The 26,273-nt window shown below is 39.4% G+C and overlaps 2 protein-coding genes across 2 annotated transcripts; one reads left to right on the forward strand and one right to left on the reverse strand.

Annotated features, from left to right (window-relative positions):
• Window positions 1-203: 203 nt before the first annotated feature.
• On the reverse strand, window positions 204-5,177 carry LOC129827685 (zinc finger protein ZIC 3-like). The gene is made up of 3 exons (XM_055888745.1): window positions 3,888-5,177; window positions 2,848-3,011; window positions 204-2,478 (listed from the first exon to the last, which is right to left on the reverse strand). The coding sequence occupies exons 1-3, from the start codon at window positions 4,876-4,878 to the stop codon at window positions 2,293-2,295; spliced, it is 1,341 nt and encodes a 446-aa protein (XP_055744720.1). The 5' UTR covers window positions 4,879-5,177; the 3' UTR covers window positions 204-2,292.
• Window positions 5,178-15,185: 10,008 nt separating this feature from the next.
• Window positions 15,186-19,985, forward strand: LOC129827683 (zinc finger protein ZIC 4-like). Its single transcript, XM_055888744.1, has 2 exons — window positions 15,186-16,399; window positions 18,645-19,985. The coding sequence occupies exons 1-2, from the start codon at window positions 15,439-15,441 to the stop codon at window positions 19,280-19,282; spliced, it is 1,599 nt and encodes a 532-aa protein (XP_055744719.1). The 5' UTR covers window positions 15,186-15,438; the 3' UTR covers window positions 19,283-19,985.
• The last annotated feature ends 6,288 nt before the right edge of the window (window positions 19,986-26,273 follow it).

Genomic DNA, 26,273 nt, shown 5'->3' on the forward strand with positions numbered 1-26,273 from the left:
CCTTCTAGAAAGCACCAAGTAGCTTACAGTCGATAACTTTTCCAGTCCATCTTCCCAGAAACAAGATGCTAAAATGGCGCCTTCCTCAGTGTCAAGTTCAAGTGAAGTGCCGACTCGCACAGACAAATGTATTTTCTAAATGATCTTAGCAGAGAGTATAAGCTAATACAACAATGACAAAGAATGATAAACGTCACAGTTCGTTAGTTTTAATGATTTTTTTTATTTCATTCAAAATGTATGTTCACATTTCTTCATAAATAGTTGGTAAAACAAACAAACCAACAAACGATAGCCTACTTTAAATTGTACAATGAACCTTTGTCTCTTCCCGCTAAATAAGGAATAGGCTCGCTGTTGTGTCATCGTTTGCCTCGATTGTGGCACAGTGACACAGTTCATCAGTAAAACATTTGCTTTTCAGGAATAACTTGGAGTGTGACCCATTTCTCCCAGAAAGTGTTACAACATCACATTCTAGCTGCGTTTCTAAGTCAGAAATGTGCTCCGACTTCAGGGCATGGGGCATAAGGGTTGTGGGAATAAGAAAAACGTGTTTATTTTAAATTAATGTATAGAAAATAGTATATAAAACATATATTCCTTAAATTATTTAAATAAACGTATTTTATATATCACTGTCACTTACGAGGTACTGTTTTTACATTTTGTTTTAAAAGTAGTGCTGGTGGTCTGAAATCGTTCTCATAAGCACAATATATTTTGTGGTATGCATAAGATTAAATTCTTGAAAATAGGTTACAATGCAATGCTGTAACTCTTTGTGCCACTGAACATATTTTCCCCAACCCACATATATCTATTAGTGTTCCTTAGACTTAATTCACACAAAAAGGTTTTCTCGACAGGTTATTCACACAAAACAAGCAAATGTATAATCAAACTGCTCTATATGCAACACCACAGTACTTATAACAAATAACACGCTTAGTTTCACAGAATAATTACATTTAAAACAATGCAAGCTGACGGACAAAAAAAACTTTTATTTTGAAGATACTGTGTTGTGACAGTTCCATTGTTGCCGATGCACACATTTAAACATACTTGCACAAAGACATTGTTGGAACTATAAAGGAATGCCATACTGGCTCATATGTTTGGGTATTTGACCCGAATTTGAAATACTCAAAATATTGTCACCTTGGTGTGGAATTTGTGAATGAACTAGATATAACATCTGTCAATGGCTGATGGATCTTTCGAATCAGAAATCATGCTACAAATGAACTCTACTCTCTGATTCTATAAAAGTCAACTACACAAAAAAGATAATTTGACCAAAAATATACGACAGAACCGTTTTATATAGTTTGCCAACTCAATTGATTACAATTCAGATTTACAGAATTGATGATTTACATGTCAATGGTCTCACAAGCTAAACAATAAGTGATGGAAAAATCAGCATCATATAGACAAATCCATAATATTTATATAGACGATATCTTAGATCCAAATAAGACACATGTATTGGTTAAAAAAAGATACAATCGCAATATTGGAGCTTTATAGTTGATCATAGTTGTTTAATGCTAGCTGGTTATGACCCAAAACTGTACAGTCTTGTTAGAAAACATTTTCATAAATATCATTTAAGTTTTAGAACTTATATCCATAATTAAATTACAAATTGATAAATATGGCATCATGAATATGTATTTACAACGTTATTAACAAAAGGCAACGTTATATTTAACGGTAACAATCGTAACCTAATACCACATTTCTCCACCTGAAAACAGACATTGACAACAGATTCGACCCCATCAAACAAGGAAATACATTCACGAGTATATATTTATTTATGATTTATTTTTTGTTCAAGTTCAAGACAAAGACTTTGGCACGTTTCTTAAGACTGTCTGAAGTTTTAACAATCAATTGAAAGGCGACAGTAGTGTGTCACCATTATATAAAACACCGTGAAATATTCTCCCTTCTCCATTATTTTTTAAATAAAAATTTGAGAAAATACATAAAATGAAAAATAAAATAATTATCTGAAATCTGTAAACTAAAAAAGGGGAAAAAACATGTTTTTTTTTTATTCTTAGAAAGTATTATTTCATTATTTATGATTTATTTGTTCTCTTCGAACTCGGAATAAAAGTCACATTTCGAATCCTGAGAAAGGACGAGGCCTGCTGCTGCTGGCTTGCTCTCATCTCCTCGTGTTGTTCCAATCCCATGTTGTGTACACCTTGGTCTGAGTACTTTTTAAGGTTTCCTTAAAACCTCTTTGTCCACATTGAGAGCTTGCTTCTGACTTCAAACGTACCATTCATTAAAGTTGGGTGGCAGTCCTGCATCGCTGTGCCCAGATGTGTTTTGCACGGCTGACGGTGGTGTTTTTGTTGGGTCTTCAGTGTTCGCTGACACCAGAACTGGTGGTGTGGACGACTCATATCCAGAACTTGCTGCTGGAGAGGACTCAGAACATTGAGACTCGTGTACCTGTAATAATAATAATTTAAAAAATACATGAGGAGTTGCTATTATACATTGATATATCTATATAGCTTGAAGAAGAACGTTGAATATGTTACACACTGATAAACACTCAACATAAGTCCATTTACAATTGACCCTTTGATCTATCAATTTGCTATTGCATTGAAGGCTTGCAGCGTAATTTGCTTCTCCAACTTAGCCTCCAATTAAGTAGTAATATTTGGGAAATGAACATTATCCTACACTCCAACCTAGTGAAAAAGCAGTGAAAACTTCCAGCGGAGTGTGATTCTGTTCCGGGGCTGATGCTTTGATTAGCCAGTCTGGGTCAATGGATGAATGTGTTTAAGGTGTAATTGACACGGTAATTACCTTCATGTGTTTCCTGAGAGAGCTGGGGTGCGTGTAGGACTTGTCGCACACTTTGCAGATGTATGGCTTGTCAGAAGTATGCACGTGCATGTGCTTTTTCCTGTCACTGCTGTTGGCGAAGCGTCTGTCGCAGCCGTCAAATTCGCACTTGAACGGCTTCTCACCTGCAAGATGGAATAAACACAATTCGTTAACCCCTATACAAAGCAGATTGATTAGCCTCCCACCACGACATATGCAAACTCGACATGCTCTCGAGGAGAGATGTTCTGCTGACTTGTTCACCGTTGATGACCTATGCCCTGTGAATAGCAATAGCATGTGTTCAATACAGGCCTACATTTTTAGGATACACATAAACGTGCACAAATATGGATAAGCGAATGCTATTGTAAGGGTTTGATGTAGTATGTACTTTGATATTAGGCAACGGTTGTATGCTTTGTCCTAGTGTGTTTACTTAGGCTACAATGCTAATACCCAACTGCTGCACTGATTTGTAGGATGGAGTAGTAGCCTATAGCCCAGCCTAGTAAAACAAGAGAGAGAGAGTAACCGGGCCAATTGTTCAGACTCACACATGCACCGAGGGAGTCCATCGTAATGTAGTTTAGGCCACTTCACTCACACTCGTTTTGTATGTGTCTCCCTTAATACGCACACAACTCGATCAACACCTCGAGAGCGTGCAGCTTCTCTAATCGAGAAATATGTCCACACATGCCAACGTCAAAATATGCATATTTAATATATATTGAGATAGGCTTAAATTAGACTATCCGATCCTTCAACAAATGCAATCTTCAGTGCATAAACTAATAGTATGGGTATTTTCGTTCCAACATATTTATTATCTATCCCAGTATAAACTAGAAACCAAATTGAGGCCTTCTCTCGAGCATTAAGTTATAAAATGCAACAATCTCTCCACAATATGCCTATTCTCTTTCCCATGCCTACTGCAAAAATAAAATAGCGGTCTATTGATAGGCAACGTAAACTTGTGGTTTTTGTCAGGAAACATGAGAAAATAAAATTACCTGTGTGTGTTCTTTTGTGAATTTTCAAATTTTCCGACCTGGCGAATATTTTTCCACAACCAGGGAATGGACAGGGGAAGGGTTTCTCTCCAGTGTGCACTCGAATGTGGTTCACGAGTTTGTACTTGGCCTTAAATGATTTCCCCTCTCTAGGGCAATCCTCCCAAAAGCAAATGTGGTTACTTTGCTCGGGGCCGCCAACGTGTTCCATGGAGACGTGCGTCACCATCTCGTGCATTGTGCTGAAAGTCCTTTCACAAGTCTTTTTGGGTCGGTTCATCTGGTTCTCATCTATCCATTTACACGACATTTCTTGCTTTATGGGTTGCCTCATGTATCTAAAGAAGGCCCCAGGACCGTGGTGTGTCGGCACATTCATCCCCATATTCATCCCCATTGGGTGGTTGTAGTTGTGGAGCTGAGCGCCGTAGGGGTCTGTCCGAGGGCTGGCGACCGGACGGTATGGGTCGGGTCTTCCAAAAATGTCCCCGCGTAAACCAAGATGCATTTGACTGTTGACTACATGTCCGCTTGGTGAAGTATGGCTCACGCCCTGGTCATGGAGCCCTGAAAACAACAGATGTCCTGGGTTATCGGAGATTCCAGGGGGTCCATGCAGGCTCCCCGCAGAAGCGGCAAAGATCCCATGCTGGGCACTCGATGCAGCGGACTCTCCAACGCCACGGTTTCTGAATAGAAAGTCCCGGGTTGAATTGAACGGTCCACCGCCGTACGAACCCACCTGTCCGCCATGATGGTGTCCCAGGGCAGCTGCGTATCCACTGGCTTGCGGGGTAAAAGCTGAAGTCTGGCTGGAGGCTATATCGTGAGCCACCGGGCTGAGTTTGAAAGCTGCGGAGTGGGATGAATCAGCGAAGGGATTGAGTCCCAAACCTGGATCTCTGTTCCCTATCTCATGGTGCCGCGGTGTTCCGAAACCCCCCACTCCTAGCGATGGGAACTGCGGACCGCTGTCAAGGAGCATAGTCATTGGGCTCAAGCGAACTTATAACGAAATAAAAGAAAATTCAACTGAAACTCCAGGTTGGTGGAGCTCACTCTAACCTCGAATAACGGGAACCCGATTTCAGTGCGTTGAAACGACAAATAAGAATTTAAAAGTAGAAAAGCAAAACAAGGAAAAAACAATCCTTCGCTTACACAGCAGAGAGAAACTCCCGTAACTGGGATCCGTGAGAAAGATGATCAAACTTCCCCCCCTTTCCAGACGAATGATGTCCTTGGACTGATAAAGTCAATCACTCACTCCCTGCACATAAATGAACTCGGGAGGCAGTGCTATGACGCCCAATGAGAGCTCAGCTCCCCCTTTGGCACGTGACGCCAAAGAAGGAAGTTAATTGGCTAGATGTCTGTTGATTGGCACGGTTTGGTATTGAAAATGGCAGTTCGTCTCAGTGGTTTAATTTGATTGGTTAGTGCAGGCAATATTTTGCAGGTAAGGTAACGGAGCGAGCGTTCTGTCGCTTCAATACCATGACCCTTGTTTATCTCCCGGCGCAAAAGTAGAATAATCTCTATTATAAACTGTAAATAACCAGAGGACAATAGTCATAGCAAATGTTTGTTTTAGGTTGTCCTAACAAAGTTACTGAAAATGTTTTTATCCCATAGAACTCTAGGAAAAATAATAATTAACTTCAGCCTATGGCTTACATGTCAAATAATTCAGTCATACACGAGCATGTTGTTTAAACAACAATCACAATTAATCGTCTCTGCATTGGTCAAAAAGATAACATTTTACTTGGTGCCTTTTTGATGGGGGCATACGTTTGTAACGTTTGGTTATACATAGTGTATTTCAAAATACACGTGTAATAACAGTAAATCATTCCCGTTTACAACATCTATCTATATATATATATATATCTATCTATATCTATCTAATTATCTCTATCTATCTATCTATCTATCTATCTATCTATCTATCTATCTATCTATCTACCTATCTATTTTATTTTAGCATTTTGACTCTTATTAGCTGAGAACATGAATGCAGTTGGCAGAGATCCGAAATGTGGCTTTCTTGAAGCCGCATGAGAAGGGAGGGGGCCTTTTTTTTGCAAAGCTCTATAGGGTGTAAGACGCAAGAATAAAAGACAGAAAGAAAGATGGCAGTAATTGTAATATCCTGAGATTTTTGCTTAGCCAAAAATTCGTGCCATTGAGCGAGTTTCACAGGGTAGGCGCTGACTCGCTGCAGGACACATAAAATCTGATCAAGTTCAGAGACGCGTTGAGTGCTTCAAGCGGCGCTTTATAACGCAGAGTCTTTCACATCCCTTTCCCCTCAATCTGTCCCAGGAAGGAGCTCACATTCTTTATTTTACACATCTGAAAAAAGAAAAAGAGAAAAATCTTCAAATCAGTCCTTCATTCTTCTTGCGGCCTTATCCACTCCGCAATCATTCCCACAACATATTCCTCTTCGAGAAAAAAAGTGTTTTAAATTGCAAGGTGAGTTTTCATATTTATGCAATATTTAAATTCTCAAGGTTACTTTTCTTTTGAAGGAAAGCAACCGTGGAGTAATTGTAAGTAGGGTTCTGTGGTGGTGTGTAAATCTGTGGAGGTGTGTAAATCTGTGGAGGGGTGTGTAAATCTGTGGAGGTGTGTAAATCTGTGCTTAAAGGCTTTCTTAAAAGTCAGCTCGGGACACTTGTTTATGATATTCCTAACTTTAGTTGTTTCTTGTGGTACCTTGTTTAACTCCTAGCAGTCATATTTTTCTCATAAAAATTAAACGTTTGTGCTTCTTTTAGAGCAGATAGATCTCAGCTGCGTTCCTAAACTCAACAACGTATTTTTTTTTACGGAAAACTGTTAAAAAACTGCTCCCTCATTTTTCTCCCTACCGCGCGGGCTCTCTCTCTCGCTCCCTCCCCACTCTCACTCTCTCTCTCTCTCTCTCTCTCTCTCTTACACACACTCACACAAACCCTCTTTTACTCTCTCTTCACTCATTCGTCCCCCTCCCTCTCTGTCTCCCGCTCGCTCTCTCTCTCTTTCTCTCTCTCTTTCTCTGTCCCCCCCTCTCTCTCTCACACACACACACACACACACACACACACACACACACACACACACACACACACACACACACACACACACACACACACACACACACACACACACACACACACACACACACACACACACACTGTGAGAGAGAGGGAGAACATGAGTTAACTGTGAATAGCCTTGCAGTCTTAGAGCTTGAGATTTATGGCGACCTTTGTGAACTTTCACAAGTGACAGGCAGTTAAGTTTTCTTAACTTTTCCTCTTCGATATTTTATTGGCTTGTTGAAACGAAAGGACTCGGTGAGGTTATTATATATGGTATGTTCACAGTGATGGTGTTACTATAAAATGATTAACGATGAGAAGCACGTGCACTGTTGTCTCTACAACGGAACGCTCAATTAGATTAGCCACCAAGTTATCCGCAGTATTAGGAGAGTCTTGGAGTGTCGACTATGGCGAGAGTGGTTCACCAACCTTTGGCATCAGAAAATGCCTGGTGTGTTGTTACAGGTTACTGTCTTCACCAAATAATCGAAAGCAACTGTTGCTCGCGGAGAGAAAACGACCTATAGGCCTAATATTATTGCTTTCAAACAAATACATTGATCCAGATGCGAGCATTATCTATAAGTTTGCAGAGAACCACATAAAACGTTAGTTTTTTATATTGAATTAGTCTTCTATTGGAAAATACTATAGCCTATTGAGTTTCCAACAACACATTTCACGACCCAAGGGTTGTACAATAAACAAGAATAAACTAATTTAAGTTATCCCATTTTGCCATGTTGATGTAACAAACTGAAGATCACACACATAGATAGGGATGACTGGACTTAGTACCAGGATATAAAAAATTATCATAATCTATTTCCGACACGCAAAGTGTAGGCCTCACAGATGCGTCAACAAGATTAAACACTTTTTGTTGTTGTTGCTATCTACTCAAACATTTCGAGGATTGTTGAATAAGACTGTAAACGTAGCCTAATACATTTGCCTCTCTACAAATTAAATTAGGAGGAGGATTTTTTTTAAATAACAAAACTTGTTTCTGTTGAAATTTTAACAGATTAGGTCCTGATATTGAAATGTTAGGCCTAAATCTTTTGCATTCAATATATTTTGTTTCTCAACACTGTGGTTCTGTATTTCCAGTATCTTTTTTTCTTTACCGGAGTTTGATTTGAATGAAACTTGATAGCATCTTATTATTGGGCCTTAGACACTTAAAGAGAGAGAAAAAAGAATATATATATATATATATATATATATATATATATATATATATATATATAAAGTAATAATGGATGTCACAATACACAGTATTTATTCTCATCTCCTCGTTTGCATTGGTGAAGCTAAACATTTCTATGTTAAGTGTTAAAATTGTCATGCATGGACATATTTTGCTTGCGTTTGATTGCTTGCAGACACATTGATATGCTAAGATCTCTCCATGATTGTAGCCTACATCATATTTTTTCACTAATCAACCGCCGACAGTGTTATGTCCCAATTTGAATGAGTAATTAACTTATTTATTCATTTTCTGCCTTATTTAAGAGTTATATTTATCAAGGTGATTATTTTTTTAGCTCAAGTAGCTTCAGCGAGAAAATCCTTTTCGGTAGACGGTTGCGTGCTCATAATATTTGGCCCTGAGCATGCGCATGAGCTTCATCAGAAACACTATTCTGGTAGTCTAATATCTTTGTAAGACTATTTCTTATTCAAATCGCTCTCTGAGTTGAGAAAATTGGGTAAATATACTGCACCATCATTGCCTTGATAATGTTCAATTCATAATTGTCTTGCGATGCAAAGATCCTCCAGACAATATAACACATATAATCAAATGTACCTATGCAATTTATATCAATGTTGTCTTATGGGCACAAACTGTAAGATAGCCTATTGGCCTAATGGACTTTTCTTATCGACAGTGTCAATGAAAACTATACTGGACATGGTAAACAAATTAATTGTATTTGATAGCTCACATTTGAAATATTTGAGAAATCTATTTGAATTCCAGGTTAATGTAGATGTCTTTGTGCGATGGTTGTCCATTATTAGCATGGCTGGGCCTCTCTCTGACGTAGCGGTGCCTGAGCTGAAGCCGCGCGTGCAGTAGCCCTCGACAAGTTTATTGAGTAAACTTTCCTCTTCAACAGTTAACCCAATGGTTACCAAACAAACATATTGTCTATCATATATATTCGATTATGATTCCGTTTGAATTTGTTATATACAAACATTTACATGTGTAAACTATAACGAATTGTTATTGCTGAATTGAATCGCGGGAAATATGATTTATTGCATGGTCAACAGTAATTGAGTTAGTCTGTCGTTATTTACATTAAGAAGTTCAAGTGAAATGCGTAATTGGTGTTAGAAATACACTGGTCAATTAATGGACACAGATACATGGTGTTGATGTGTTGTTTTTCTATAACGATTGCAATAATTCTAAAATGATTTTAGGTTAACTCATGTTTTGACCAATCTTGTTTTAGGCATGCATTTTGGTGTGAATCTGAAAATTGTAATATGTGGTTTTGACATAGGAAAATATTGTATAAAATACACTTTCTCAGCTTCTGGGAAAGGTCTATCTTTTCACCTCTAAATCGGCAGAGCGAAAAACCAAGAGAGAGCTTCTCTTAGAGTAGAGTGGACAACACACAATGCCGGCAGGTAGCCTAGTGGTTAGAGCGTTGGGCCAATTACCCAAAGGTAGCGGGATCGAATCCCCGAGCGGACAAGGCAGTTTAAGCCCCTGTTCCCCGGTAGGCCGTCATTGTAAATAATAATTTGTTCGTAACTGACTTGCCTAGGTAAAGGAAGGTTAAAAAATGTCCAATGGGACTGTTGTTCATGCACTCATATTTATAACAACATACATTAAGGTAAAGTCCGTTTTTGGATTCTGTCTGTAGTTTGTTATAGTTAGAGAGGCAAAGTTCTTAGAAACTTGTGGGCAAGTTCGTTATTTATCATCCCATCTGGGACAGATAATATCATTTGACCACTATTTATCCATGTTATAGACACAAGTACCCCTTCTGCTACTCAGAAGCAGCCAAGGTCATAAAGGTCATGTATGGAGGAGGAAATCCGCCAGATCTCAAATCCGCCAGATCTCAAATCTGCCAGATCTCTCCCTGTATTAGCCATCATGTGGGATGCAGTGCTTTGGCTGTTTTCTAACATTTTCTGTGACAAATTTTTCAGATCGCTGAGTTTGGAAGAAAATCTTGAACATACAGAGATACACCTTTCCCTTAAATATATACCTTTGTGTATCAATCAGTCATTGTCTTTCAGGGTTCATGACCTGTCTTTCAAGGTTCATAACCTGTCCACTGCTAATTACATGGTCTACTCAGATGTTAAAGGTCCAATCCAGCCGTTTTTATCTCAATATCAAATCATTTCTGGGTAACAATTAAGTACCTTACTGTGATTTCTTTTCAATTAAAATGATCAAAAAGAAAAAAAATAGCTTCTTAGCAAATAGTAATTACTCAAGCAAGAATTTTGCTACGACTGTCTGGGAGAGGGGAGTGGAAAACTGAAAACTAGCTGTTATTAGCAGAGAGGTTTGCAACTCTCTTTCGTATTGGTCTATTAACTAATTTACCACCTGGTGATGTCACCAGGCAGGCCAAAACTATATCCCACCAAAATAGGTAGAAATTTCAAGCAGTTATTTTTAAACAGCTCTTACACTAAAGGGGCAATTTCACAGTATTATTCCAACCTCATAGTGTGGAAAAATACATAAAACACAGAAAAATCACGCTTTTGACTGCACTGGGCCTTTAATGTAGGAAAGACACATTTCCAACATGATAGTACATGACAGTGTACACTTTGGTGTTTGTGGTCAGTTGGAACAAGTGAATCTACTACAAGTTCAAGACTTGCACCATTGACCCTTTTTAATCACATTTGAATATGGCTTATCAACATGGCTAATTAACTCCTCGCTGCGATTTATTGGAACATCTGTCTGCAAATGGCCTCACCCCAAACCTCTTAATTCATCTACATTTCATAAAGTCATGACAAGAGTGCAGCGCCAGTGAATAGTCTTAGACACACATGGACACACAAACACACGGATACACACACACACACACACACACACACACACACACACACACACACACACACACACACACACACACACACACACACACACACACACACACACACACACACAGAGAGATACTGTGCACACACAACGATACACACACACAGATACACTCACACATATAAACACACGGTTACACACACACACACACACACACACACATAAACATCCGGTGACACACACACACACACACACACACACACACACACACACACACACACACACACACACACACACACACACACACACACACACACACACACACACACAGTTACACACACACACGGTTACACACACGGATACACATCACCGGATACACTACAATTTTATACGGAGAGTCAAAATAGTCTAAATCACAAAAATTATGATCTATGAACTGATATCCCTAATTGTCTTTTCCATTTGTTTATTTTCTAAGGTTTTATGGGTGCATCTATGAAATACATGAAGCTGCCCATGACTCCTGTGCATTTTTCTCTATTACAGTGTAATAAAAGGCCTGAGCAGAGTCGTTTTTCACTTATTTGGGTATGATTCCTGCTTATCGTATAGGACTAGGTAATAACAGGTCATGAACAATGTGCACAGCCATGCAATTTGTAGAGGGCCCTTTGTAACATGGCGATGGGTGCCATTTTAAACAGCATTCGATCAACGTGGACACATTGAGAAAGCTAAATAGAGGTAAGTCTAGGTAAAATCCATGCCTGTGAATTAGGTTATTGCCCTGACATTCAATTACTGTCATAATATTGACCTCATAATATATAATTCTATGTGAAAAACATTTACAGTATTTTTGTGTTCTTTGAAGCCGAGTGTATCTTGATTCTGCTGTGGCTATAGGCTACAACTCAGGCCGCATAAGCGACTGTTGATATCTGTCTCTGCTATTCTATGGCTGTGTATTTTGAATGTGAAGTGTGAAATTTGATTGTGATCGTCTTACACGTATCATGTAATGAATGCAATCAATACTATCAGTGATAGCCCTGACCCTTGTCTAGTGTGTTGGTAGTCACAACTTAGCTGTAAACTGTAGGCCTAAGTCTTGAGTTAGCAATCAAAACTAACTTTAGTTATATCAACTTTAAATGTAGAGTTATCCTAACTAACACCAAATTGACTTTGACTAATACAATTAAGTAATGTCAACTTTACAGTTTGTCAGTATAACCTACTATTTATAGTTGAATTCATTTAGGTTTTATTAGTGATAACTAGCCTACATTCTAAAATGACTTCATATTTTCAATGAATCTAACTTGTTAAGTTAAGTAGACTATATATACATTGACTAAACAACACTAACCCTAGCAATCATATAATAGAGATTTCAGTAGGGAACATTATGCTCCCATCTGGCTCTTGCTCATGTGTGATCTTTTTCGCCAGTTTCAAAACTGGCAGTGCACTCAGTAATATCAACCAACCAATAGAACACTTTAACTACAATGACATTCTCAGTAACAGTTACAGAAACGTTGTACTTGTTAATTTTACATGTGGTAGTTAATCTACCTTCATTGAATGCACTAACTGAAGTTGCTCTGGGTTAAAGTGTCTGGTAAATGACCAAAATGTTGATGTAAAAATGTATGGTTGCAAAGCATGGTGGGTACCTTTCTAATGAGCTCTGCCCCTCCAAAATTTGTTCGAAGTCATCTTAACTTGACATTTTTTGTCAACTCAACTGTTATGTTGCTTCAGTTGTTTTGACTTTATGGTTGTGAATTTCTAAGTTGAGTAAACACATCGTTTTTTTGCGAACTTAACTTGATTTAATACGTTGTTTTTTTTATTAACAAATTTCGCTAATGTAGTTGACTTGGCTAGATAAAATGAGTCATTTTGACTGAATCTCAATAATTGTTTTTACAATGTAGGCCACCACATCAATTTCACTGAAATGTTAGAGGACACAAGCGAAGGATGTTGGGTTGTTTCTGGGTATGTCAATAAATCAATAAAAGGGGTGGCAGGTAGCCTAGGGGGTTAAGAGCTATGGGCCCGTAACCGAAAGTTCGCTGGTTCGAATTCCTGAGCCGCATCCGTGAAAAATCTGTAAATGTGCCTTTAAGCAGGGCACCTAACCATAATTGCTCCTGTAAGTCGCTTTGGATAAGAGTTTCTGATAAATGACTCAAATGTAAATGTAATAGACAACAGCTCTGAAAGATAGTGGGCCTCAATGAAAGGTGCATGCGGAGACAAATGGCAATGAGCATAATTGATCACCAAAGTGAGTTTTGACCAACTTTATTGATCTACTTTTTGTTTTACAATTTATTTCGAAAGGAGGATATCCCCTAAAATCTTGAAACCCTGTTGTAGGCTATTTTATAGGCCATACTGTGCTAGTGACTGAAACGTGATGTTTTGAGTATAGGCCAATGTATATGGCCGATGGAAATGCGCCAGGTTAATTAAAGGCCGACCAACATGAGCAACCATTATAATAATTACAAAGTTTGGCCAATGCTGTTTGTCTACATTAAGGCACTTTATGTCAAGTGGGCCTGGCTCGTTTTGTCTGGGCCTAGTGACTTGTGACATCAGAACAATAATGTTGAACCTGGACTGAAAGTTAGAGGACAAGACAGTCTTGATAGATAATAGTTGACTAATTAAATCTACATTCGATGTGCACCTCTGCATCCAAATTAGTGGCTTAAATTAAAATATAGCCCTTCTATAACCATAGTTTTTTGGGGGGGGGCTTCATCATTTACAACTAAAACCCGCTAAATACAACTCTAATAATTTGGCAGGATAAGATACGGGTTGAAATGTGTTTGCCAGACAGACGAGTTGTTGTATGGCCCGAGTTCCACTTTTCACTGCAGCCCTTGGAGATACAGTTTACTTTTCACAATAGTCATATGTTCGCTGTTCATTGTCTACAAGTGAAAGATTCTGCAGGTTGAAGACCTATATAAATAATACGTCACAGTTTCTCACCCTGATCATAGCCTACATGCATAAAACAGGACAGAGTGGATCCAATTAAAGGCGCTACGGTAGCCTATATGAATGCCTGCAGTTACAGTGTGTCAGGATATGAAGAAGGTTGACTTTGCAAAACATGCTCGTTAAATCAGGTGATGTTGCATGACGTGAGAGAAAATCCAATTGGTTTAGAGTTGTCAGCGAAATTAAAAGTAGGCTGGCAAGAATATGGAAAAAAATGAACGGTTTATGGAACACGTTCATGGAAAGCCAATGGAAAATCAACGTATAGGCCTGTTCGAATATCAATAAATAAATTATACGTTTTTTCCTTACAAATTAGTTAGTAGAAATCCCATATGCAAAGTGTCTACTTGTTTTGATTGGGTTATTGCCCTTTTGCCTTGAGGCCAGAACCTTGTACTCCACCATTCAGCAAGATCATGCAACGGAGTGCATACAGATTTATGGTTTCATATTTTACAGTCTGGCTATCCGGACATATTATGGTCCATTGACTTGCAACAAAACTTTATCTTCTGTCATATCAACTTGTTTTTTTATCAGCAATTCTGTAACTTGTTTTAAAGTTACTTACTTATTTTTGTTTAGCAAAATATAGTTGTTTTTAGTACGCCAAATGTATTGATATTGTGATTGTTTTAGGTCTTTTTAGGGTATAGGGCTACTCTCCTTTGTTTTCGTTTGCCCCCTGTCAGAAAACCCCCCGCAATCTTCACCTAGAATGTCATTTTGGAACCTATTCCTTCAAGTAAAATAAACATTGAAATTAAATTAAAAGCCCTGACGTTTGATACTTCAACATTGCATTTCAATATTTTAATTTTGTAGACTTCCACATAAAAATGTCCAGTAAATAGACATTTACGAATAGGCGCTTGTATTGTGTCGCTTACAGTCAAAGAGCCACCAATATTTGGCAGTGTATACCGCGGCACATTTCAAAGCATTTTCTCTGAGATATTTGAAAACGGAGTCGTGCAGTGAACGCCTGCGTGTCCCTTTTAAAACAAACCCAGCGCCTGTCAATCATGCCACATTCCAACCAATCCCAAAGGCCCTTTTTTAAAAGCAGGTTTTCCTGCTGTGCTTTTATATTGCACCATGGCCTGTTTCGAAGCATTTTTACTACCACTGTTATTGCCACAAATCAAGAGGGCAAAGTGAACGGCATGGGACTCACACTAACTTTAACGAACTTGAGTCTGGTTCCTACTACTGGGAAGTTCACGGCCAAACATTTCACATGCAGATGATAAACAGCAAAGAAAATGGAAACAAGATTTCTGGAAACAATATTTCTATGTAAATCTTGAGCACAGAATTGGTTGATTTTGCAAACTCACAGACAAACTCACAGCAAAACATGACAAGCCTGTCGAGGTTTAGTGGCTGTCCTCTTTCTTGCGTCAACCCCGGGGAGAGCAATACTGAACCCAGCGTGGTGCTGCCACCTTTGGCAGGGGAGCACATGGGGCACCCCACTGGCAGTTCCTTAAAACTCTGCCCCTCGCACAATTTGCGAGACTACCCTGAGACGAGGTCCAGTGCATATGTTGACCATTCGGTTCCCCATTTTGGAGACTCTGGATACTCCAGACACCGTTTAGAGCACAGCCCTAGGGGTATTATCATTGGAGCCAATCTTTCTGGAACCGGAATGCCACCCGTCACTGATCAACTGGTATCAAGAAGTAACCAACATGGCGGGATTGGAAGGTACCGTGACCTGCCTAGCTATAGAGATAGCAGAAGCCATGCTTTTTTCACCGCATATCACGATCAGGCCCATGGTTCCTCCGACGCGACCCGAGATCTCTCCGGTCAAGTGATGTTGGGTCTACCTGGGGACCTCCTCACCCGGACGCACCCTTACGGTCAGAGCATCAACGGCCCCAGGGGAAACAGCCAACAACTCGTTTCTCAGTTCCTGGGTCTCTACAAACCGCTGAACATGGCAATTCAGCGTGGAGGAGGTGACGCTTTCCTCAGGTGCTCCAGACAGAACCTGAAGCACGAACTGGTGTGCAAGTGGACTGACAGCCAAGAGGGGTCTGGGAAGCAGTACTGCGCCAGAACCTTCGGGACTATGTATGAACTTGTCACCCATGTGACAGTGGAACATGTCGGAGGACCAGAGCACTCTGAATACGTGTGTTACTGGGAGAATTGTCCGAGGGACAGAAAGCCTTTCAAAGCCAAGTACAAACTGGTGAACCACGTCAGAGTCCACACAGGGGAAAAGCCATTTCCCTGCCCTTTCCACGGTTGTGAAAAAGTTTTTGCAAGATCAGAGAACCTCAAGATTCACAAGAGGACACACACAGGTATGTAACTATTAGTGTAAATAATAGCAATGATAATAATAATAACAATAATGGAAAATATTTAGCAGAAAAGTTGGCAGAAAAAAATCTAATCAACGATCAAATTTGCCAAAATCTTGTTAATTTTTGGGGGCTAAATTTACTCTATGAGAAATGGTTGATAACCTCATTTAAACCACATTTTAAATGTTTGATGTTTATATTTTACTAAATGATATCATTATATACACAAGTTAGATTGTGTAACAAAACTCAATCTTATCTCTGTATGTATAATGACATTTATGTAACATTTTATAGCGCACAAAAATATTAGCAAAAACAATTGTTTGAACTTACTTTTGATTGTTTTGAATTATAGTCACTGTCTGCCATGCCAGATTTTTGATAATGAAAATGTGCATACTCTATTATTATTAGGATTTGTATTATATTATTATTGTTATTATTATTATTTTCAATAATCAGATTATTTGTTATTAAAATCGTCATAATGTCGTCATTATTTATGATGTTCGTGGTGCTGTTGTTGTCTGTGTAGTTTCTATAATATGGTTATGACTTTATAGCCTGTCGTTATTGTTGTGGTGGTAGTTGTACAGGAGAGAAGCATGAGCAACTGCAAATAGTAGGACAGAAGACCTGTAGTACTACTGCTACAGACAAGTAGTTTTCAGGCCCATTTGTGCTTTGCCCATTCATTCACTTAAATAAATAAATAAATAAATGCCGGGACACCGGAGAGTTGTGACGTAGCTTTTACTCTTCGCTCAGTTGCAGCCCCAGTAGGGAGGCCTCCTCTCTGCGCAGGCGCAGGAACAACGCCGGACGTGTAGTAGTAGAACACAGCAGCCAAGTAGGTTATGAGGTATAGACAACACAATGCCTTTGTAGTCTGATCTCTGCTAAATTTCACAGAGATCAACAGGATTTAAATGTTAAAGTGCAGTGGAAATTTAGCTCGTAGATAATTGAACACAGTTTATGTTGTCCTTTAAAAATATATAAATTAGTCGAATGTTTCCTTAAAGAGAAATGTAGTGTGGACAAACATTTATTAATAATTATATCGTTGGTAGCCAGAGCTATCTAAATCAACACAAAGAGAAAAGCCTTCAGTGACAAACATTTATGGTAAGAACCCTTAAATATTATACATGCCAACGCCACATTATAGCAAACTTTGCATTGATGTTCAAATGTAGGCCTACGTGGCAACATTTATATTGGATTGAGTGAATAGTATCGTTTTAATCGAATTAAACAGTAAATACAGATGCATGTACTGAAATATTAATGTTCGTCTGTAAAAAATATTATTTTAGAAATAAATGATGGTTTGTTGGGATTTATTGAGACGAGAAAACACCCTGTTTCAACAAATTTTGCGATTTAGGCCTAATCCTAATTTCAAGAGTAGGCCTACCCACACTCATTTATCTGTAGGAATATGAGTTTTGATCTTCTGCCTTGTTCGCTGGATACTGGACAAAAATTGTTCAAACATAGCAAAGCATGTTAATAACCAGGGTCGGACTTGGGGAGATCGACGGTTTGACATATCCCTTGATAGATTATGGGCCTGTTTTACTGCGGCCTTGGGGTAAATCATTAACGATATGAATGGAGTTTCATGGGTATGGTAAACTTCTATGGGAATGATCTGTTCCACTTCTTGCCATGTTCATAATGTTCATGATTATCTTCGTCATATCTTCGATACAATTTTTGACGGAAGTCTCCGTTTAGAGTAGTTTTTGGGGCATTTTCCGTGTAGGCCTATAATAAGCTACAGTATTCATGAAATGTTCATTATGCTTTGTGCAATTCTACCCTTTATTCAGGGTTTAGGCCTAGAATCGAAGTTATGGTTTAGGAGTTATGTTAACGTTAATATTAAGCCTAAGGTTAGTGTAAAGACAACACAACTGTTTTAAATTGTGATCAAGTTTAATGTAGGCATTCACATGAATTGTTATTGCACATTACACAGGAAATTAACCCAAAACTCAAATCGACATGACTATCTAATATTTTAAGAAAGTTTTGGAAATAGGCCTATAGGCCTACACACCACTTGGTCATAAACTCACAGTTATCATCATTTCGATCGTCACTTGTTTATGTGCAAATGTATAACAATAGAAATGTAAGTTTAGATGAATTCACAAGCCTAACCTAGAGGTTTAGAACAAATCAGGCATCAAATCGTAACACGCGGTCATTTCTCTCTTTGCACGTTTAGGTGAAAAACCTTTTAAATGTGAGTTCGAGGGCTGCAATCGGAGGTTTGCTAACAGCAGCGACAGAAAGAAGCATTCTCACGTGCACTCCAGTGATAAACCCTACATGTGCAAGGCCAGAGGGTGTGAGAAGTGTTACACCCACCCAAGTTCCCTCCGGAAGCACATGAAGCTCCACTGCAAGGTATACAGCGCGAAAAGCAGCGATGGGCGCGATGGGGACGGGGAACACCTTGCTGTGGCCAGGTCACCCGAAGTAACAGATCAATCGGAAACCGCCTCGTCCACCACGGTGACACAACCTCAGCCCCCCACTTCCCAAGAGTCCTTATCCCCTGAGCTTCAAAACGAGTCCACTCTGAGGTCACGTTTCCACCACACATTCGACAACAGTTTGGACTACTCCTCACATAGGTCGCAGGGCCTCTTGGATCCATTGTTGATCCAGAGGAGCAGTTACAGACCTGAGCCCACCCAATACCCATGCAGTCAGGCAGGCCACAGTTTCGCCCAGAGCTCCAGGACATTTTCCACTGCCTCACCCTTTCAGAAAAGTATTGTCAATGGGTGGTATACGTGCCACAGTGGCGTGGACGCTTTCTCACCAAAGCAGTGTAACAACGACATATCATCCATTTGACTCAGTTATGTCGCCTGAGTGACGTTGACCTACACAACTTGGGTCTATTTCTGTTATGACGTCTGTTGTTCTTGGATTATATAGGCCTATTATTGCGTGTGTTTCTTGTCGATGTTGTAAACTATACAAATGTGCCACGTCGAAGTTATTATGTGTCGTAGTTTTGAAAACTTGCTCAACTATATATACAGCGTTGCGAAATGCGTGATGGTAAGCTTTAACTGTTCTGTGACGCACAAACTATATAGGCCTATGTGTGGTGGGCCTTGAGTTATGTCAGCTGTAAGAAACGGGCCTATTGTAACACACGTGTAGGCTACAGTGAACACTCACCCCCCTTCTGCTGGAGTATTAGAATAGAACATCATGAATAGAAATGCTGTCTACAGTAGATCTGCCTATTATTTGAATGGTCACCCTCATAGATGCTTTCTATAGGACAAGGAAACGAAATGGCTTCAACGGGGATGTCTATGCGTCGATATATATATATAGGTCTATATGCATATCTGAATGTAGCAAACGTGATATAAAAGGAACTATACTTGTATTGTTGCTTGGAAGGCTATACCAGTATATATAAAGGACTGGGTCTTCGTGGAATGTAACTGTATTGTATTGTGGGAAAGCATAGAAACGTGCATTACTTATGTCGTGTTTAATGTAAGGCAGAACTTGGAAATAAAATTTGATTGAAAACCTATTATTTCTCGTCAAGTCTAATTTTGAGGCCAAATAACAAGTGAACCAATTATGACATCCTATGATTTGTATCATAATTTAATATCATATCATTATAGTCATTATAACACTAATTTGTTAAATATCATGATTAACATCAGATGAAAGGAAGGTGCATTAGGCCTATAAAGCTTTTCAGCTGCTTTGCTCTGTTCCAAGAAGAGTGGAGTGTAGAATATAGTGTATGAAGCATGATCCGCCTCTCCCGCCTACACCCTCCCTCCTCAGCATACACTAAAATTCGTTCTTTGTATATTGATATTTTATGAATTTTTGTGTATTTGTTTTTTTCCGGCATCAGTTGAGAACACAATCGAAGGTATTCTCGATAAGAATGTACATGTTTAATTACAATTCTACTGTACATACTGTAACATGAATTATGCATTCAATATTTAATTTAAGTACATTCTCTTTGATCAGGCTCTGTGATTAAGCCCAATGCATTGTCAAAGAAAATGTGCAATAGTACCACAGTGACTCCTCACAGACTCAACGCGCTTTGTTTATTTCAGTGTTACTATAACCGTGCATTGGTTCAGATTACTTGAAATGTAATTAGCATTTCATACATAGGTGTCTTGGAATTGAATGATCATTTCATGCAATACATTGAATTCTGTATTAGCCTGCACTGAATTCGGAACATCTTGGTTCACCTAAAATAGCCGACCGCGAGTTGGCCGTGTTATACATGGGCCCATATACTCTCAATTTAATTTGTAAAATGTTATTAGGAGTGCACACTTATTAAGACATGAATCAAGATTCACACCAAATCCTTGCGCTCTTGACAGTTGACGAGTTTCATTTGATATGGAGCAGCTTACCGAAATCAAGCGGAAATCGAGGTCAATAGGCTACATCATTGAATGTTTTAGCAAATTTCGGTTTCTGTGCTATTTAGGGCAAACAAACAGTGGTATTGATGACAAGTTGGGTGCTGTCTTGGCCCATGATGACGCACAGTGATGGCGCAGGGGAAAGCCATTATTGATTGCAGTGTAGGCAGTTGATATCCTAGAAATCATAGCGGCACCTGGTCTACATTAGGGCGTGCGTATTTGCCACAGTCATAGCTGTGCGACTGTCTGGCCCATTTCTCAATTCCATTTATCACAATATAGTTTTTCTCAAACGTGGGTCACACTCTCCACCTCGGTGCATGCAAGAGCACACTATCCAAAGTACCCATTTTCAAGGTTGCGGGCCTCGGTGAAGGTTGCTTTCTTGGTGATTAACTACATTTTACTAATACTTATATTTCCTAACTGACCTATCATGCTGTCAGGTTGAGTCTGGCAAATATCTTCCTTACATTTTATTATTTAATGCTATTGCCTATATGTGTCAAACTGTGAAATGTTTGATTATTTGACCAGTTCGCTGATGTTTTGAAATGTAGTGATTTGTACAGCAAAAGTAATGGCCCTGTTCGAAAGCCCTGTTATTTACAGGACCTTTGGAACTAAAGTGAAATTCAATCAAAAGTGCACTGCAGAAGAATAGCACAGGGAAAATATAGGTTTATAACATTACCTTCTACTATTTGCAATTGACTTATAAAACAACGTTTATTGTACTATATGTTTCTGCCCCATGGTTTTCATCACAGTAAGCAGTTGATATCCAATTGTAAGCGGACTGCACAGACCTAAACCGTTGTTTCATTGTGGGTGTTTGCTATGCCTTTTTGTCTGAATTCCAGTCTTTGAGAAAGCCATTCAGATGTTTGATCCGACTCATATCACAGTGTACTTGCGTCAGTGTTAAATCCGTTTGTGAACAATGATTTATTTGATATTATAGAGCGAGCTAGCCCTAGATATCCCTAATTCTAGTACAGATATTAAAGTAAAACATACAGATTATAGTACAGATATTACAGATATTACAGTAACACAGACAGATCCTAGTACAGATATTACAGTAAAACAGACAGCTCCTAGTACAGATATTACAGTAACACAGAGATATTACTGTAAAACAGACAGATCCTACTACAGGTATTACAGTAACATAAACAGATCATAGCACAGATATTACAGTAACACAGACAGAGATATTACAGTAAAACAGACAGATCCTAGTACATGTACTACAGTAAAACAGACATATCCTAGTATAGATGTGACAGTAACACAGACATAGATATTACAGTAACACATACAGATCTGAGTACAAATATTACATTAACACAGACATATTCTAGTACAGATATTACAGTAATACAGATAGATCCTATTACATATATTACAGTAACAGACAGATCCTACTGATATGACAGTAAAACAGACAGATCCTGGTACAGATATTACAGTAACATAGACATCCTAGAACAGATATGGCAGAAACAGAGACAGATACTACAGATATTACATAACACAGACAGAGATATTACAGTAACACAGACATATCCTAGGACAGATATTACAGTAACACTGACAGATGATAGTACAGATATTACTGTAACACAGAGAGATCCTAGTACAGATATTACAGTAAAACAGAGAGATCCTAGTACAGATATGACAGTGACAGATATATTACAGTAACACAGACAGATCCTAGTACAGCGGCCTACTGCCATCTATTCCATACATCATGCCTGTCTGTCTTTTTATTTAACTAGGCAAGTCAGTTAAGAACAAATTCTTATTTACAATGACGGCCTACTGGGGAACAGTGGGTTAACTGCCTCGTTCAAGAGCAGAACAACAGATTTTTAACTTGTCAGCTCGGGGATTCGATCCAGCAACCTTTTAATTACTGGCTTAATGCTCTAACCACTAGGATACCTGCCACACTCTCTGCTATGGCTGAACTCAGTGCCTCTAATGATTAATAGTCTATTACTGTTAAAACGGCCGATTTCATCCCTGGACAGTTATTACTATAATATAACTCATTCATAGTTTACACATCCAATTCCCACTGTCAAAGATGGAGCCTCAGGCACAAATCATTACAGTCTAGTTAAAAGGGAGAGGTGCTGGAAAAGCAGTGGCCACAGAATTCAGCACAGCTAACTAGGCGCATATTTGTGACAGGCTGAAAATGATGCCTGCAATAAGTGTCCATGTCCACTTGTCTGACTGGAGAAAGGGGGTCAGTGTACAGTAGCCATGCCACCCGATGAGAGTCACTCCACATTGATGACCTCATTGGTGCTTTAACATGATCATATCATACCCTGTGAAAAAAAGGTGCTGTCAAGAACCTAAAAGGGTTCTTCGGCTGTCCACATAGGATAACCCTTTGAAGATCCTTTTTTAGGTTCCATTTAGATCCTACATGGAACCCGAAAGGGTTTTACCTGGAACCAAAAAGTGTTTTCCTATGAGGACGGCCAAAGAACCCTTTGGAACCCTTTTTTCTAATAGAGTATGGATGTGTTTTACTGCAGTAAAATATACGTACTTGTGCAGACAGTTTATGGTTGAGGAGACCATTTTGGTGTACCACACTATGAGTCTGCCATTCCATACTTTTACTTCACACTGTTCAGTTTCTAGGAATCCACTCTGTGGTATTAAGGGGACAGCAGTGATTTAGTTTAGTCGGCAACATAGATATGTCGGAGTGTGGTAAGTCGGGACAGTGTCTGACAGGGCCTTATACGATTTTGGAAAAATAGAACGAGGCTAAAATAGTGTTTTTTCAAACCATTTTGTGTTTCCCGTACATGCTATACTCTACCTCTGATGTGCAAAGCTGGGCTTCAATATACTTGTGTCATTCTGAAAGTTTAATAGGTCAGAAGGGTTGTCATTAGTGTCACAACAAATATCTATACAGATTTATTCTAAAGTAATGTTCTGCTGATGAAAGATAACCAATGTCATGGAACATGTTTTTTTTCCCAAGTTAAACTGAAACAAGTTCATTGTTGATTTTCTTTCTCCCAGAATGTTTTTGTAATGATGATGTCATGGCCTACAGCGATGTCATGGTTACAGCTCAGAATGACTGACTGACTGTCTGCTTTGTGTTCTTGTTCTTAGTTATATGCAGGCTCCTGAGTGGCACAGCGGGCTAAGGCACTGCATCTCAGTACTAGAGGTGTCACTACAGACCCTGGTTTGATTCCAGGCTGTATCACAACCGGCCATGATTGGGAGTCCCATAAGGGGGCGCACATTTGGCCCAGTGTCGTCCAGGGTAGGCCGTCATTGTAAATAATACTTTTTTTCTTAACTGACTTGCCTAGTTAAATAAAGGTAACAAAAAAATTATTGAGGCCCATCACCTGTAGCCTCTTGATAACAATAGACACGGCTGCACAAGCTGTGTGTCCTATCATGTATTTGAGTTCTCCACCTCCTAAACTGTTTTTCCCTGCTTGCTTTGACTGCAGCACCCATCGCCAACAACAGCAGCTCAGCACACATAGTCAATTTCCTCACCAGGTAGCACTTTCCCGGATGCTGCAAAAGGTGATAAGCGTGTTAGGGCTTTCATGTAAACTGAAGTGTGTCGTATTAGTGTATGTCGTACACGATATTCATGAGGACGCCTCTTTAGTGAAGGCAGGATGTTTGGATGGTGTATTTTTCAAATCCCACTGAGTTAGACCACGGTTGGGTGTTTGCCCTCTATGTCGGCCCAGGGAAATAAATAACGAGCGGGTCAAAGACCCAAGCCATCTGTCTGAGAAGTCATCTAATTTGCTTTTTGAGAGAGTAGACATTTGATTACGGATCCTATAATTTGCAAGAACTTGTTGATGTTTTGTGTTGCCTTCTTTCAGAGACCTCTCATAAAAGAACTGTAATATTAAATGAGAGATGATAAAATTGTCTGAACCTCAGATTGGAGAGGAGTAGAAGGCACTCAACCAATGTGAGATGAGGTGCAATCAAAAAACAAGATGAGGATTATAAAGAAGGGAGAGACACACCTATTCCTTCCAGAACCTCATCACCTATTCCTTCCAGAACCTCATAAGATCGTTAGGTCTGGTTCTCTTAATTTAGATTCACTTTATCAACAGCTAGTGTGTGTGCTTGCTTCATGAGTCATCAGTCACCGTACAAAGACGTCAGATCGACGTCCAGTTTGATGAATGTTTGATTGAGTTGTCAATGTGAATTTAATTTGATGTCAACCAAACCTTGAAACCATATTGTTTAAAGGCCCAGTGCAGTGAAAAACGTGATTTCCTGTGTAAATAAGTAAGATGGCGCCGGAGAAGCAGGTCGACGTTTTACGTGCCCCCAGCCGATTGTGTATTTTGTGTTTGTTTATTTGTTATTTGTAACTTATTTTTTAAACTTATTTTGTACATAATGTTACCGTCTCTTATGACCGAAAATAACTTCTAGACATCAGGACTGCGATTACTCACCACGGACTACCAGAATTCTATTTTTCCTTTCACGACTCTGACGAGCCTGCCACGAAGGATACACTGCTTCCTCGAGAACAGGCCCCGATCCCCGTGATCTGCGTGAAGAGGAGGTGGAGATAGAGGGGCCGAAGGTCGGGCTGCCTTCTGAGAATTTGTAGGCGATCGAATGAACCCCCACTTCCCTCCATTCTGCTAGCAAATGTGCAATCTTTGGACAGTAAAATCGACGAGTTACGCAGGAGATTAAACTACCAACGGGACATTAAAAACTGTAGCTTCTTATGCTTCACAGAGTCGTGGCTGAACGACGACAACATCAACATACAGCTGGCTGGTTATACGATGTACCGACAGGATAGAACAGTGGCATCTGGTAAGACAAGGGGCAGCGGTCTATGTATTTTTGTAAACAACAGCTGGTGCAAGATATCCAAGGAAGTCTCGAGCTATGAGGTAGAGTATCTCATGATAAGCTGTAGACTACACTACCTACCGAGAGAGTTTTCATCTGTATTCTTTGTATCTGTTTACATACCACCACAGTCAGAGGTTGGCACTAAGACAGCATTGAATGAGCTGTATTCCGCCATAAGCAAACAAGAAAATGCTCACCCAGAGGCGGTACTCCTAGTAGCCGGGGACTTTAATGCAGGGAAACTTAAATCCGTTTTACCAAATTTCTATCAGCATGTTAAATGTGCAACCAGAGGAAAAAGAACTCTGGACCACCTTTACTCCACACACAAAGACGCTTACAATCAGAACGTCAGCATCCCGGAGTCGCCTCTTCACTATTTACGTTGAGACTGGGGTTTTGCGGGTACTATTTAATGAAGCTGCTAGTTGAGGACTTGTGAGGTGTCTGTTTCTCAAACTAGACACTGTAATGTACTTGTCCTC

This window comes from Salvelinus fontinalis, chromosome 29 (assembly GCF_029448725.1).
Source record: "Salvelinus fontinalis isolate EN_2023a chromosome 29, ASM2944872v1, whole genome shotgun sequence".
Taxonomy (NCBI): domain Eukaryota; kingdom Metazoa; phylum Chordata; class Actinopteri; order Salmoniformes; family Salmonidae; genus Salvelinus; species Salvelinus fontinalis.